The sequence below is a fragment of the Heloderma suspectum genome, chromosome 5 (genome assembly GCF_057233095.1).
Source record: "Heloderma suspectum isolate Gila_16-S chromosome 5, 16-S_ref, whole genome shotgun sequence".
NCBI classification, from domain to species: domain Eukaryota; kingdom Metazoa; phylum Chordata; class Lepidosauria; order Squamata; family Helodermatidae; genus Heloderma; species Heloderma suspectum.
In genome coordinates, this window is record NC_139462.1 from 224420576 (window position 1) to 224438316 (window position 17741).

Consider the following 17741-nt stretch of genomic DNA (forward strand, 5'->3'; position numbering starts at 1 on the left):
ATGACATAGCAATGAGGCTGGTGTCCACCTTGGCTCTTTCCATGACTTCTGAAAACTATGCAACAACGGTTACCTATTGATTCGCCACTTGGTTGACCCATATAAGTCAAGTTAAGAAATGTCAGTTTGGATCTTAATTACCTTTGTGTCCACTAAAAAAAAAAAGTCCCATCAGCCAATATTTAGAGAAGGAACATTTAGGTCAAGAGGTTTACAATGATGCCAGTGGAAGACGGCAACTGTGGCGTCATAAGAAATTGATGAGATGGGCAAAGTCTAAAGGACCCAATCACATGTTAGTCCCAACCAAGAATTGCCTCCAAAGCATGGTTTAATGGGTTTGCAAATTAGGGTTAAGAGGAAATCAACTGGTCAAGTTGCCTGATGTCACAGCAACCTGTTATTCAAGCCATCCAGGAAAGGAGGAATGGAATCTGAAGAGGGAAGCAGCATATATTCAGGGTGCTCCAAATCACCAAACCTTGGTTTGCCAAACCAGAGACATTTCATTTTTAAGTTATGTTTGCCTAGCAATTAGTAGCAAGATTATATCCTTCAACAGCCTGAAACTGGGCTGTTGGGTTAGATCCATACTTATTCATACTTAGAGTAGACCCACTGAAAATCAATGGGATTTTAGCCATGACTAAGTGCCAATGATTTCACTGGGTCTAAGTATGCCTGAGTCTAGATCCATTATGATTATGTTTCAAACAAAAAAGAGATAACTGCTTGATCTAATAGCCAGGCTTGATAGTATTTCCTTCCACCTCAACAAAAATCAAAATCCTTGTATTCATTATTGTAGTTCAGTGTTTTTCACATGGGGATTCCAAGATATACAGCCACACACAACTTGTAACTGAGGATTTGTTCACATATGTAAAACAAATTAGGAAAAAAATGCTAACCTTCTGAAGCCCGCCATTCTCTTCCACCAATGGAGGAAGGACATTGGTGCTGTTGGGAGATGGTGGCTCAACATTGTAGTCACGAAAGCAGCAGAATAAAGTGCTAAAGATGCTTCGACTCCTCTGCTTCTTCAAACTGAGATTACATTGGGACACTGTAAAGAAAAGCAACATTTAAATTAGAGATGTAAATTCTTTCTTGACTTTTTAAGAAACAGATCAGTTATTTCATATGTGTTCATGTTACTTTAAATATAACACCATAATGCTGAAGAAAGAACGTATTATTTTTTGACAATCCACTCTATTTCAGTGCAAAGATGTGAACTTCTATAAATTTGGCTTTTCTATTTGTAAGCCAGTGGACTAGTCTCAAATTAGAACTAGGAAATGTTGATGTGTCTTTCCTTGGAGGCTGTTTGGTGTCCACATGGCCATTGTCTGTTTATGGCAGAAGAAGAACATAGGAGGACATACCAGAGAATCAGATATGACTGAATTTGTTAAGCTATGTCCCTCTGCATAAACTTTACACATTATGCTGCAACAAACATCTGTACTCATCACATTAATAGTTTTACTTATATTTACATGTAAAAATATAATGTGTGAAGCAGCTCTTGGGTTTCTTAAGTTATGTACAACAGAAATCGGGAATCAGAAGTTGACCATGACAAACAATATAGGAATGTTCTATCTGGGTTCCATGTGAACAGGGCCTTTGAGTGGGCACTACTGATGCAAGAGGCAGTTGTTCTTCTGCATTCCTTTAAAAAAAAAATCTGTAACATCCAAATTGCCAACAAACACATCGGAATGGTTGTTGGAAACACACCATCAAGAGTTCGTTTTAGGGCACACATCTGACCATGGATATGTGATCTGCATAAGCAATTCCAATATTACAACTAGGATTCTCTGAGCCCAAAGGGGAGGGTGGAGGGTTTAGACTTGGGTTTCTTCAAACCAGCCTTCCCCAACCTGTTTTGGACTACAATTCCCTGAACACTGGCCATGCTGGCTGGGGCTGATGGAAGTTGATGTCCAAAACATCTGTAGGGCACCAGGTCGGGGACGGCTGAGTCAAAATGCAGCATCCCATGCCATATGGCAAACTGCTTCTGAAATAAAGGGGAGTTGCAAAACCAGCTTGCCACATGGCTTGGGGGAGACAGGTAGGTGGGTAGCTGTACAAAGGGGAAAAAAATCCCAGGGAGTTAGCACAAGCTCTATGTAGGAACTGAAGCCCTTCTCTTCAGCCACTTGAACCATCCATTTGGATATACCCTTTGAACACACTCATGCAAACAGGTGCAGTGTGGCTGGGGTATGTAACATGTAACAGGGTATTACACAACTCCGGTGGACAATGTGGTGGTTACTTCCCACACCAGCATACCCGTCTGCCAGGGAGGTGTGCTGTCGGCATGATAAGTAATCAGGACATCCATCCAACCCACATGGTTCCTGTTTACAGAGGTTTCTGCTGTGGCAAGGAAATGGATCATTCCAAAATAGCAACCATGTTACAGAGGTTTGTATGAACTGTACTAAGATGACTGGATCATGAGTTACTCTGGACCTCTGATGTGAGCTTTAAAGAATGTTTACTGCAGTGGTTTTCAAACTTTCCATCCATGTTAACTTGCACAGGGGATTCTGCAACAGGCATGTAGGAAATTCTGGGACATGTTCTATAGTACGCAGGTGATTCAAACTGAGCACTGGCTAGGCTTATGCAATGGCAAGTTATTTCCATGAGAGATGGGTGGATTGAGAGGAAAGAACCCAGGCTCTACACCATATTACGAGGACACTGTGTGGCTCTAGTTTGCAAGCCCTTACCTATGAGCAAAATATTGTAATGTCATATAGAAACACGCTGAATAATCTGTATCTGGCCGTGAAAAGGAGCAGTTACACACCTGCTTAACTGCACATACAAAATAACCCCAGATACTCTCAACCTGCACTTCACTACAAACTCAGGGCCGTGTGAATCGGTCTGAGGCTCTCAGATGTGAGCAGTGATAGTGTTCCAGAAGAATCTCAGGATTCTTTTTTTATTTTATTCTTTTCTATTTTTATTGAAAACACTGAATTGCCTTGTACAAAATAAAATCTCTTCCCTCCCCAATGTTTCCCAAGTAGGGATGTCGCAGAAATTCGTTTTGGGGGTGGAATTCGATGAATTTTCCTAGGCTTGTGAACTGCCCAGAGAGCTTCAGCTATTCGGTGGTATGGAAGTGAAATAAATAGGCTTGGCCCCCCAGATTTCATTTCAGTTCCCGCTGTGGCACCCAACTCGATCTGCAGTGAGTCAGGCCAGTTCACGGATTTTCTGGGAATTTTGTGCAGGTATTTGCACACATTCAACTATAATTTGCACACATTCTCCTACAAATTGCTCAGAAATTTGTGCAAATTGCAGAATGTTCTTAAAAATGCACGAAAAAGTTCCTGGAGTTCGGGGAACAGCCCGCAGCTCAGTTCACAGATGCAAAGCGAGCCATACATGCAGCAGAACTCCGTCGAGCCAAAAGAGAACCGGATTTCCCAGCGATGGACATCCCTATTCTCAAGTTAAGCATTTTAAACCTTGTGGCACCTTTTGAAGTTTGAGCTGTAACCTTCCACTAAATGGCTGCAAAAAGAGTTCAACATCACCATCTCTATCTAAGGTGATAAGTCATTGACCAGCATATGAACACTGCTAATGACGCTATTTGGTGGCAGATTAAATATAGGTTGTTCACCATTTTCTTTCATCTAATACAAAAACTCTCTTTATGTCTTTTGTAATGATAAAATAAATCAGTAACCACAAATATTTAAGAGTTAAGATTCTCAAAGAACGTTTGACCCATGCAATTTGCACTGAACAACCAGATCTGGGCTCAAGTGAACCTCACTAGGTTTTATCTAACAAAAGAGTAGTTTTCATTTTAAAGCAAAAGCTTGGAACTGAAGACTTTTGAGTTATGCTTGTAAAACCAGAAATGCTTTTGTCTACTTCTATCCAAATAGGATGCGAGCAGTGCAGGCTTCTGAATGTTTTTGGCTGAAATAAACAAGTTCTGAACAAAAAGGAAGCATTGCTGAGAGCAATGCAAAGGCACAATATTTTACGAAAGTCCACATTAGGTCTTTAAAAGAAACATTATAGAGTTATTTCACTAGTTGAAAACATACACAATTCCTGTAGATAGCTAGCAGTGGAAAGGCTAATCCTTTCAGGAATTTCCTTCCTGAAAGATGAACTGGCAGGTAACCTGGCTGACTGGTGGATCAATCTAGGCCTTGGAATGACAGAACTCAACTCTTCAGCCCATCTGCTTCTTTGGTGTCACCACTGCTGGACAATGTGGCTGAAAAACCTTTGTGAATTCTCTTCTAGGAGAAGGGCAACGATAACTGGGCATGCACATGTACCCAGTGAACAGCACCACCTATAGTTCCTGTGGTTTTCTCTTCCCTATGAAACTGGCATCCTTGTAAGAAGATGGATACCCTTCAGGAAATGCAGACTGTTCAAGAGACCCCAACTTCAATTAAAATTAGAAAATAAAGGAAAAGGATTGTCCAGCTGCACTGTTTCCTCAAAAGATGCCTGTGCAGAGGGGTGGAGGAAAATGAGGCTATGGATGATTTAAAGAACCAAAAGACAATACTCTAAGGAAGCCAGAGGCTCTGGAAAAAGCTTCCAGAGAGCTCCAGTCAAGCATATCAGGTGTTTATGGGAGAAGCGAAGTCTACACAGTTGTACTGAGTGGATAGGATAAAGAAAGAACAGCAGTTTTATATCTAGGCTTAGAGCTTTTATTCTGGGTTGAAAAAGTCTGAGAATAACATCCCTCTTTTAGGAAGGCTTAATTTCTACTTTGAGAACCACTGTCCTAGATGGTAGGAAGGTAGACCAGAGATGTGGCACAACAGCATCTAGGCAGCCCTGGATGGGTCATACTTTCAATCACCCATACCCGTTTTTAAAGCTGTGGACATGTATTTTATGATGTCCACAGTGGATCTGTGTTCTTCCTTTTCAATTTCTTACATTAGGAAGATGTTTCTACTGCACAACTAATGCCGAAATAGATCTAAATGGTACCTGTATACTTATGGCAATGACTGTTTGAACATTGTCTTCAAAACCTGGGTTGGTACTATTAGTGTTTTTGTGGTTCAGCAGCATCTAGGCCATATTGCACCACACACAAGAATTAAGTTCCAAAAAAACATTTTTAAGAGGATTCCTTTAAATTTACATTTAAAGCAAGTCCCAATAATTCTCATCTTAAACACAAAAAAGTATAGCCAACTAACTATTTTTAAAACATGTAGGAAGCATCCAATACCTGGAGGATCTGCAGTTAGGCTCTTATACAGCCAAATGGCAATATTATATACTGCATTCAAAAATTTGCCTAGAGGTCAGGATTTTAAAATGGAATATTCAAGGTGGATTCCTCCAATTAAATTCAGAGTGAATATTTTGAGTGGCTATCCAATAAGGATGTGAAGTGGTTTCTGTGTGATGGAGGAGAACAGAAAAGTAGGACTTCTTTGGAAGATAGCCCTATTAGTGTTGTCTGGAGGCCACTTAGCCATTGTTTCAATGCAGTCAACAAGGCAAATGCTCCACCAAGATTTGCAGCTATGGACAAGCTATAACAGTCCCAGTTGGTCTGCATAGAGTTTTGTTTAGTTCTTGCCCTCCTATTGAGTTTGTGCTGACCCAGAAAAGACCAACTCATATTTTATCCCCAGTGGATGCTAGACAAAAAGCTTAAATGTGTCAATAAATGCTTGTAAGCCAGTCTTGCCATTTGCTTCTTGCCTCAGGCATACGCTTCTTTTTACACAGGGAAAAGGTAGCACACAGTGTCAGCCACCCACCTCCAGTCCCTTAGGCCACAAATTTAGGATTCCTAATGCACAATAGTAGCAGTTAGAGTTCCCAGCAGTGTTTTCCCAAGCTGAAAGGGAACTCACCAGTGCATTTGTTTGCATGACTGCTGTAAACCTCACTCAAATCTACAGGGAAAGGCCAAGGGCTCAGGAATTCACATTATACAGTGCCAACGAATGTAGAAACACAAAGGAAGACAAACTTTATGTACCATATGATGGACATTCTGAAGTTGCTTCCAGATGAGGCTTTCATTTCACCATAGCCTTGCCTCATTCATATATTTTTACGAGGGGTCCAGATGACTTTGTCTTCCACTTGTAACCCTCCAATATTTTCCCACCATCTTTTTTTCTTACTATGGTCAATGTGTTAAGAAAAGATGGAACAGCTGCACAATGCCTTCTGATTAGTTGTGCTAAGAGCTCTCATAAGAACATAAGAAGAGCCAAGCTGGATCAGGCCAAGGTCCATCTAGTCCAGCACTCTGTTCACACAGTGGCCAACCAGCTATTGACTCGGAACCCACAAGCAGGGCATGAGTGCAAACAGCACCCTCCCACTCATGTTCCCCAGCAAGTGGTGTGCATAGGCTCAATGCCTCTATGTAGCCTATGTATTTGGAAGCACCCTGATAAAGTACAGCATCTGAGAAATTCACAATATTAGAACTCTTGGCTGATGGTTCCAAATTTTTCAGTGAAATAGTCATGAAACAACAACTAAAATCCTCTTTTTTCTTCTCAGACAACATTTTGCAACCATTGAGACATTTTCCTGGAGACACTTTCAAGCTGAAAAGCCATACTGCCATACCGATGGACAATACTCTACCTACAGCTTCACCTCACCATATGCACAAAAGTGCTGTTCTTTCCTAACACACACGGTTTTACAGGATTTTAAATCCAGGCCAGTTAAGAGTGTAGAACAGGTGTCTGACTAAGCAGAGAACTATCCTGCAATAAAGTGCATATGGGTGTACACAAAAATGTTCAAGAAATAATAATTTATAGTGGTAAACATACTAAAGGAGAGGCACACAGCCAAGTATGCTCCACATGTACGAGCAAGTAAGGTGCTTACAAGTCCTGATGACAAATTGGCTTTGTCAAACTACCCCCTAGGTTCCTATTTTTTAAACCTGGTCTTAAAATGACAGAACATGCAGATGGCATCATAAAACAATGAATAAAGAGTTACAGATGAACATAAAAGCCAAAGTATAGTGTAAATGGCAGGTTGATATATGGTAGTTTTTGTACAGTAAGACACACATGTATGCTAACTGACATGGAAAACACTGGTCATAAAAACATTACTTCTGTAGTGCTTGTCAAGCATCCTAGCACATGATTTCATCATCTTACAGCAGTCCTATAAGCTTGGCTTCATATTGCACATAGGGGGTTAAGCAAAGGCCATGTTTGCTTAAGGCAACCAAGTGAACTCATAGAAGAGATCTGAGATTGGTCACAGTTCAGCTACTACACTGCATGAGCACCATGGAACCCATACACTGTGTCTGCATAATGGACTTTCTCTAAGCAGCAAGCCATAGATGTAGTGGCTGTCTCTGGATGGATATCAAAGCTAACTCATCAGGTCCTCAAAACAACCTACTGGGCAAGGAAGTCCATGGAGGGACCATCACAAAGTTCAGTAGGGCTGCAGCCAAGTCAAGACAGACAGCCCTTTCCAGGGATCTACTCCCTTGTAGACCACCTGGTTCTTCCACATACTCCCAACATGCTGAATTCCCAGCACTTGAAGAAAAGGTGGTAGGAGCCTCTTCCCTCAGATTTGTTTGGGTTCTGTAGAGACAAGAGAGGCAACAGGGTTCAAGCTTACACAGAAGCTCAGCTCTCCTAATCCTAGACTGGCAATGCCTAACTGGTTAGTAAGGAGGAAACACACATCACATGCTCAGTCACTCTAGCTACATTTCAGATACAAGCCTGTGTATGTATGTATATATGTATGTATTTACAGGGTTGTATTTACAAGGTCTCTTGTTTCACAGAAAGCTGACTCTTGGACTTCTCTTCTATAGTTAGATATTTATAGATAAATGCCATTTCACTAGCTGCAATCCTTAATGAAATTACACATGCATAGGAACTACTTTACTCATTACTGTTTTCCACACAAAGTTTAATCCACTTCAAAAGTAAGTGTGAAGTGTACCACTAGCATTCACTCTCCTGTTCAGAGGGTCTGTCTGATGAGGGGTCCAGAGATTCTGAGTGTCTGCGGTAGCCAACAATTATTTTTGGTTGCAATCAACCCTGCCAGTCCCCCACATGGAAGACCGGAAGGAAAGATGGAACGAATCATACCTCTGATGCCAAGCTGTGCTTCCAAGCAGCAATACTTTAGGTTCCACCCTCCCCACAGAGGGCCTAGTCTTGTCCATTTTCCGCTGGGCAGGCAGTCACCAGATTCAAAAATATGGTTTCCACCAGTAATGGCATTTGTGGGTCTCTGTCTTTAGTTATGGATTTGTTTCAAAGTTGAAGTTCGATTTTATAGATATTATTCTGACTCTAAATTGTATGGTGGGATTGTATGCCACACTGAGCTATTTTTATTGCTTGTGATTGCTGTTCCCTAACAAAACTTTCCATTAAAAAAAGGAAAAAGAAAATATTCCTTCCTTCCAACAAAAGGGAATTTCCACTCAATCTAATAACACTGCTAGTAGATATAGAATGTGTTTGCTTTTACGCCTATAATGCCTTTCCTAAGCACCCTTTTGAACTTCCCCATTAACACTTCCATTATGCTCCAACAGCAGCTGTTCCTAAGGATGCTGCTGTAAATTAACTCCAAAATCCCTGCTCAGCAAATAACTCAGGAGTTCATTGCTGTGCAGTGACCTCATAGCCAACACACTTCCCAGGCAGATGTGCTAATGATGCAGTTTGTTGAGAAGCACAGTCAGTGTTCCTAGAACCCTGGCCTACAAGTTAGATTAGAAACAAATAGGGGGCAATTCTGGTAATATCCCCCCCAGCCCCCCAAGATGGAAAAATTCTAGGTTTCTCTCTGCTTCCAAATCCTTCCTAGGAAATCCCACGATCTCTACAGAACTAATGCTTGCATTTTGCTAAAATAACTTTAAACCAACAATCCCAAAGTGTATTGCAACACACTGTCAGCCTGACCCCACGTTGTTCTCTGCCTCACAGTGACTGAATAAAGATAAAAAAATGAGGTGAGAAAAATCATTAAAGAGAATCCTACCTATGTCTTCTAATAGCTAAACATTTTAAAAAAAATATTTGGTGCTAAACTATGGTCAAGTAGACAATATACTGTTTTCATTAAGTAGGACACAGTTATAGTGAGGTGATTGGAACAACCCTGTGGGGTCCTTCCTCCACGCAATATGTCCGATTTCAAGTGCACATTTCATTTCTGATTAGTGTAGTAATCAGTCTACCAATACATCTGATTGATATTTTAGCATAAAACCCAGACATTTACAGATTGCCACAAATCTTTTACCCCGTAAACTGAAATTCATTCTTATGGTGTCTCAAAATATACTCTGGGGCTGTAACAGAAAACCTGGTTGGAGAATATAAAAAGTTGGAACTTTAAGGGAGTTGCAAAATTCATTAACTACATAAATATTTCACAGTGTTTTTAGAACACAGGAAAGGCGGCATTTAAAAGTCTTTGTACCACGTTCGAAGCAGGGATTATAAGAGGAAATTAATGCCCTTGTGGTACCTCTGTGAGCAACCATATGTGGAATTATACCGTTACCCTGTTTGTTTTTAGCTCCTTGCCACAATCTAGCTGTGTGTAAGTAGGCTTCCATCTACCTATCTGGATCTAGAACCAGGGTTGTAAATTTGATGTATCTCTAAGTTCAGAAGCTATTTGCACTGCATCACTTTCAGTGAGGTGCATGTTTGAATTCAAATCACCAGCCACATTCTGGTACAACTAATCATCAGTAAATTCCGTCTTTGTTTTTAAACACATGACTATACCTGGATTGGACCTACTGAATCTAGTTAACATAACTGAATATAGTTAAAACAAGATTTTGTCACATTTAACAGGGCTGGCAGAAGTGGACTTCCCTGCCCCCTCATCACCACAGCAGTACCTCCAGGCCTCTGAAAATGCTACACAGGCGGCCAGGGCACCCTGCTGAATAGGGTAGGCTTTGGTGGGTAGGGAAAAAGGGATCCCTGAAAATTGGGCAGAGGAACCTTCCATGTGCGGAACATAAAATACTCCATCACTACAACCTACCCCATTCAGCAGGGGCCTCGAAACATCTGTGTAGCATTTTCAGGGGGGTGGAGGGGCTGCCATGGACAGAAGGGGGTGTGGAGGTCACCTTCCACCAGCCCAGATGCACATGTATAAATCTGGATCTGACCCAATTAAGTTTAGCTTCTGTAGAAGTACATACAATGGAAAAAGAACTGCATTTTTAAAAGGTATTAATTGGGCAAGCAACAGATAGCACCAGACGCTTTCCCCACCAATTACAGTGTGCTGCTCCAGAATTATTACTTCTAAGTCACTTCAGTACTGAACAAACTATCACTTTGCATCTGGACCACTACCAACCTTCCATTTTAATCAGAACTAATGCACAGCAACTGGACACTTGTTTTAGCTTTGTCACCATATATGCACTCTTGGTATTTCTCTCAGTCTGTTAGGGAAGTGCTTTTCTTGCTCTGAAACTCCAGTTCATTGTTACAGGGCATTAACAATGACTGAAAAGTCTAATATAATGCTATCTGCCATTCAATTCACTTTCTTTCTGTTACCGCTTTTCTATCAAAATTAACAAACTGTGTAATATATTCCTATAAGTAATTCTGAGTTAAAGAAAAGTACATTCCAAATATTGTTACTCTATAGTCCTGGACAAGATTTTAATTTAAGAGTCTTTACTTGATCCAGACTATGTTTCAGTTTGGGAAGGAGGGGAGTTCATAATTTCAGCAGTCGTAAGATGTGGCAGTTGAGAAAAGTATTAAGTCAAGCTTTGGGGGATCTTAACTTCCATGCCGAGGCGGCTGTATCCGGGGCAGCTCAGGACTTCATGTCCACCATGACAACCATGGGGCTGTATTGGCCCAACACATATAAAAGGACACACGCTTGATATGGTTTTCTCGACTGGGCGGGAGGATGGTGATCTGGAATTGGAGGAATTAACATCTGTCCCTTTGTCATGGTCAGATCACTTCCTGCTGATAGACTCTTGGCAGCCTTTCCCCTCTGCAAGGGTGGGGGACCTATTCAAATGGTCCGCCCCCGGAGGCTAATGGATTCTGATGGATTCCAGAGGACTCTGGGGGGTTTTCCTGCTGGTATGGCTGGTGCTCCTGTCAAAGTCCAGATCGCTCTGTGGAATGCAGAGATGACTCTGGTTGGACTCGATGGCCTTGTAGGCCCCTTCCAACCCTACTATTCCATTCTATGACTCGGGCGGTTGACATGATCGTGCCCAAGTGCCCTCTCTCTCTGAGCAGAGCCCAGCCAGCTCCTTGGTATTAGGGGTGTATGAAACATACTCACCGGTCCGCTGGGGGCGTCTGCGGGGGGTGGTGGAGGCGATCCGTCCCTCCCCCCAGAATCCTCCCTGGCCAGCTCCGCTCCATGGTGAGTCCGCGGAGCTGCTGGCCGGGCCCGTCCACAGCTGGACTCGCATCCGCTGCAGGGCTGCGGATGCAAATGGCGTCCGGCACAGCCAACGCCGTTTGTGTCCCTGCGCTTTTCGGTGATAGGCTACGTAAATATTTATATAGCTTATCACGAAAACAGCAGGGACACAAATGGTGTCAGCTACGCCATTTGCATCCCTGCTCTTTGCCATGATAGGCTACGTAAATATTTATGTAGCCTATCACCAAAAAGCGCAGGGACGCAAATGGCGTCGGCTATGCCTGACGCCATTTGCATCCGCAGTCCGAGGCAGTGGATGGACAGCAGCAGATGGACCCGGACAGACCGGCTGGCAACAGGTAGGGTCCGTCTCGGGGGGATTTCGGAGGGGTGGCGGGGGGGTAGTCCATTCTGCCACGGACTCTGGGGGCTGGATTCTAAAGAATCTGGCCTCACTGGAGTCCGTGGCAGATTTCTCTGCCATCCCTACTTGGTATACACCCGAGCTGAGGGCAATGAAGCAAGAGGGGAGACGGCTAGAATGCAGGTGGAGGAAAACTCGTGCTGAGTCTGACCGAACACAGCATAGAGCTCATTATCGAGCCTACTCTGTGGCGGTGAGGGTGGCAAAGAGACAGTTCTTTTCCACCAGCATTGCATCTTCTCCGTGTAGTCCAGCAGAGCTTTTCCGAGTGGTTCGTGGCCCGTTACATTCTGGGCCAGGGAGAGAGCCTTTGGAACCCTCGGTTGTACGCTGTGACGAGTTTGCACAGCACTTTGAAGATAAAGTCGCTCAGATTTGTCATGAATTGGACACCACAATTAACGCAGTTCCATTGGTAGATGCGTTCAGAACACCGTCTGGTCCAGTTTTATTGGATGAGTTTCAGTTATTGAGGCCTGAGGATGTGGACAAGGTGCTTGGCCAAGTCCGATCAACCACCTGTGTGCTTGACCATTGCCCTTCATGGCTTATTACATCAAACAAGGAGGGGATGTCAGGCTGGGTCCAGGAGGTTGTAAATTCCTCCTTGAGAGAGGGAGTGGTGCTGGCCTCTTTAAAAGAGGTGGTGATCAGATCACTCCTAAAAAAGCCTACCCTGGACCCAGAGGATGTTAACAATTATAGGCCAGTGGCCAACATCCCTTTTTTGGGCAAGGTGCTTGAGTGGGAGTTTGCAGGACAGCTCCAGGCACTCTTGAATGAAATAGATTATCTAGATCCATTTCAGTTGAGCTTCAGGCCTGGTTTTGGAACAGAAACTGCCTGGGTCGCCCTGTGGGATGACCTCTGCCAGGAGAGGGACAGGGGGAGTGCGACCCTGTTGATTCTCCTGGACCTCTCAGTGGCTTTCAATACCATCGACCATGGTATCCTTCTGGATAGGTTGTCTGGGTTGGGAGTCGGAGGCACTGCACTACAGTGGTTCCGCTCCTACTTGGATGGCCGATTCCAGAAGGTGGTGGAGGGGGATTATTGCTCTGTGCCATGGCAATTATGCCATGGGGTTCCACAGGGCTCTATTTTATCCCCCATGCTGTTTAACATCTACATGAAAACGCTGGGGGAGGTTATCCGGAGGTGTGGGCTGAGGTGACATCAATATGCGGATGACACTCAGCTCTTCCTCTCTTTTTCATCAAACCCAGATGAGGCAGTGGCTGTTCTGAATCAGTGCCTGGGCACAGTAATGGACTGGATGAGGGCCAATAAATTGAAACTCAATCCAGACAAGACGGAAGTACTGTTAGTGGGTGGTTCGTCTGCCCGGCTGGGTGATATTCAACCTGTTCTGGAGGGGGTTGCACTCCCCCTAAAGGATCAGGTTCGTAGTTTGGGGGTGCTCTTGGATCCAGAACTGTCACTTGAGGCACGGGTGAACTCAGTGGCATGGAGCACTTTTTATCAGCTCAGGCTGGTATACCAACTACAACCTTATCTGGACAGAGATAGCCTAGCTACAGTTATCCATGCTCTGATAACTTCTCATCTGGATTACTGCAATTTGTTATACATGGGGCTGCCTTTGAAAATGGCCCAGAAACTTCAACTGGTCCAAAATAGGGCAGCAAGATGGTTAACAGGGACTGGCCAACAAGCTCATATTACACCAGTACTTTTCCAGCTGCACTGGCTGCCAGTCCATTTCCAGGCCCGATTCAAAGTGCTGGTATTAACATTCAAAGCCCTAAATGGCTTGGGGCCAGATTATCTGAAGGATCACCTCCTCCCATATGTGCCTGCCTGGACCTTAAGATCATCCTCAGCGGCCCTTCTTCGTGAGCTCCTGCCAAAGGAAGTGAGGCGGCTGGCTACTAGGAGGAGGGCTTTTTCTGCTGTGGCACCCCAGCTGTGGAATGAGCTCCCTAGTGAGGTTCACCTGGAACCAACATTGTATTCTTTCTGGCACCAGGTGAAGACCTTTTTGTTTTCCCAGGCATTTTACCATTTTAGCTTTCCAAACATTTAGCTTTGCTGTTTTAAATCTGTATTTTAAATCTTTGCATTGCTGCTAGGTTTTATGCTGGTTTTATTCTAGTTATATTGTGGTTTTAATGTTTTTATATTTTGTACTGTTTTACTGCGTGCTTGTTGGTTTTAATTTCTGTGAACCGCCCAGAGAGTTCAGCTATTGGGCGGTATAGAAATGAAATGAATAAATAAATTGTAAAGACGGTAACGGAGTTGGCTTATCTCGAATTGCTATTCTTCAAGAATCTATTCTACAAATGAATAGAGGTTGTATGACACACACAAGTCTGAAGGCAAGGAAGTTCTGGAGCTTGGACAAAAGCTCACATCCTGATCTTTCTGGATGGCCAATGCCTAAGTATTTATGGGAGAAGCTGTGGTGAGCTTTGCCCTACATGGCTGCCACAGAGACTTCAAGGGGAGGAAATATTTGAAGTTTAAGAGTCATCTTACTAGGCTGGGTTCTGTAGCTTCCATCCAGAGTAGCTGAACATACCTTAATGAAAACCAAACCATTAAAGCAGACTCAGTCTATAGGACATGAGTCTTTTAATCCTCACAAGAAAAGAGGGAAGGGTTGTAGTTCAGTGACAGCACATAGGCGCAACATGCAGAAGTTCCCACATTCAATTCTCAGCATCTCCAGGTCTAAAATGGAGAGCTGCTGTCAGTCAACATAGACAATACTGAACTAGATGGACCAGTGGTTCTATACTGAGCTTATGTTCCTAACCACCTTTAGAAACTTTTAATATCTGAGTTCGTGTATTTTCAAAATGTGGGGCTCCAGAGCCATGTAGGAAAACTATGAAGATATACAATGGCCTGGTTCACACATAACGCTAAGCCATGATGTGGTTTGTTGAAATCTAGCTTGCCACTGTGTCTGAACCCAGCCCTGCAAACACACCATGGTTTGTTAACCAGCTACAAAACACAAATGGAAGACATGGTTTGTTGTTGGCTTTACAAAGTGTGGCTTGTTTAAACCATGGCTTGTGATGTCTGCACTCAGAATTGTGGCTTATCCCTGGCTTGTTTGTGCTGCGGTCTGCCCTGACATAGAGGCACCAAGCAAGAGCAGCCTGAAAACAAAACTGCTCTGAAAGCTGGCAAAATGGGTGGGAGAGAAACAAACCAGAAATAAGGAAAACAAGCCATGTTTTATTTGTTCATCTGCAAGACAATTCATGGCTAAAGCAACAAGATTTAGCATTATGTGCAAATGCAGCAATAAGATGTACACCACTTTCATTGAGTAAAGCTGACAACTGCATCTTGTATAGCAATTACAAAATCTATTTAGACTTCCATCTTCCAGACCAGACCAAATGAGCCCACACAAATATGATCACTAAAAGGTTCTAAATCTGAAAACTTAGCACAGCAAAACACATTTCATCTAGTCCTCCCCCGCCTGAATTGTTCTGGATACATAATCTCTCCCACTACTTGCTGCTATATATGTCATTCCGGATGCCTTTTCACAAAAAGCAAACTTCCAAGAGCAATGCTAATTAAATGAAGTTGGGAGTATATTTGCCAGCTTAAGATCTCAAAATGGCAACACTATTTTGTTTCTTTTCTTTCTTTCTTTTTTAAACATAGCAGGCTGAATTCTTTTCTTCATCAGAAAAGGATGTTTGGATTCTGTGGCTGCATCTGCTGTTGAACTTTGCGCAGCTTGTCTCTTTTTCCTAGAAGAAAGCTTTGTTTGTTGGCCCCTCTCTCAGGGCGGGAAAGGAATGTAATGCATGCACAGACTCTGCAGTATTTCCTGTTGCACTCCTGTTCCAAACCAATGTACTGGGAAAAAATCCAGGCAGTACAACCAAATCCTTGATCTAAAATGAAGGAATGAAGCTCAACTTGTTATAGTGCATAGAGACATTTACTACATGGAACGGTTGGTTATAAATACAGAAGTTATCATATAATCCTTTCAAGACTATGTAAAATTCAATTGCATAGTTGTATTAGCAAATAGTATTGTTTTTCAGTATGCAAGTTTCAAAGCGGAATGAAGTTTAATAACAAGGTTTAACAAAAGAGACATGGAGGACAATACTCAAAATCAGGAACAGGCAACCTGGTGTCCTCCAGACGATTTGGATTCGAGCTCCCATAATCCCTGATCACTGGCCATGCTGGCTGAGGCTGATGGGAGTTGTAGTCAAAAACATATGGAGGACACCAGCTTGCCTACCACTGCTCAAGATCCTAATACTCCTCCTTTACCCCTCTCGTAAAGCTCTAACTTGCTACAAGCAAGTTGATAGACCCCCACCACACTGAAATAGGGGATTAAACCATCCTCTCACTTCATCAAAAATGAAAGTGATAACTCCATGTATGTCACCTTGAGCTCCTTAGAGCAAAGCCAACATAGAAATATAATAAATTCATCAGCCACATCATTATTTTATTATACATTCCTGCTCTGGTCATGAAACTGATCGGAGGGTAGCTTACCAATTGTAAGTAGCACCTAGAACTTTGTGCAAGACATAAATGTTTTTGAACCAATTTGAAACTGTGCCCACAGTGCTATCAAATTCAATTTCTATGTAAGTGGACAACTGCCAAGGAAGTCCAACAGTCAGATTTGATTTCAAAAGCGGAAACTTCTATGGGCGGGGGGCTGGTAAAAAGGAATTTGAAAGGGAAAGTCAAGAGGGTCAAACCTTTCCAGAATGCTTGAGGATTAGATGGTTAGAATGTATAACGGAGATCAGGAAAGATACCAAGAGGATACCAGCATGGTTAATGGGCAATGTCAAGGAAGCTATTAGAGGGAAGAAAGTTTCCTTCAGAAAATGGAAGTCTTCCCCAGATGAGGAGAACAAAAAGCAACACAAACTTTGGCAAAAGAAAAGCAAGCAGACAATATGGGAGAAGCATAATTTGAGAAGCATACTGCTAAAATATTAAAGGTTTTTTTATTTTTGGTCTTTATCAGAAGCAGAAAGCCAGCTAGGGATGTGGTTGGACTGTTAGACAACAAGGGAGTTAAAGATATGCTAAAGGGTAACAAGATTGCAGAGAAGCGCAAATGAATTATCTACATCAGTTGTCACTGTGGAAGATGTAGGCAGTTACTCATGCTTGCACTTTTTCAGGGAATCTGAAGAATTGAGGCAAAGTGGTATGAAGAGATGAGGATCAAGGCCAATGAAATTGACAAATGAAACATTACTAAGTCACCAGGTCCAGAGGATATCCACCCTAAAGTTCTTAAAGAACTCAAATGTGCAATTGCTGATCTTCTAACAGTATGTAACTTGTCCCTAAGATCAGCCTCTGTACCTGGGAACTGGAAAGTGGCGAATGTAACACCAATTTTTAAAAAGGGATCCAGGGGTGATCCAGGAAATTATGGGCCAATTAGCTTAATGTCTGTTCCAGGAAAATTAGAGGAAAGCATTATTCAAGGTAACATTATCATGCATATAGAAAGACAAGTTTTGCTGGAGAAATATGGACTCTGGAAAGTTAAGTCCTGTCTCACTAACATTTGAGAGTGCTAATAACCATGTGAATAGAGGTGATCCAGTAGACCTCTGTGGATAGTCTCGGACATGCAGTCTGCCCTGCATAGCTGCCCAAGCCACCACTGAATTCTCCTGCAAATTACATTTCCCCAAGCTTGCCAGTTATTGGACAGGTTGTGGAGAGGGTTAACCTCCCACCCTTGCACAATAGACCTCCCATGAATATGTGTGTATATGCATGAGTGTGTGAGTGACTGAGAGTGAATGGGAGAGAGAGAGAGATTTGGGGGGAGGAATAGGCTGCGAGTATG

General features: G+C 42.8%; 1 protein-coding gene across 2 annotated transcripts in view; it reads right to left on the reverse strand.

Annotated features, from left to right (window-relative positions):
* CTDSPL (CTD small phosphatase like) overlaps nt 1–17741 on the reverse strand; it is a 93928-nt gene that overhangs the window by 29591 nt on the left and 46596 nt on the right. For both annotated transcript variants that reach the window (XM_084859435.1, XM_084859436.1), the window contains exon 2: nt 912–1066. In XM_084859435.1, coding sequence (XP_084715561.1) covers nt 912–1066 — 155 coding nt within the window. The remainder of the gene's footprint in view (nt 1–911; nt 1067–17741) is intronic.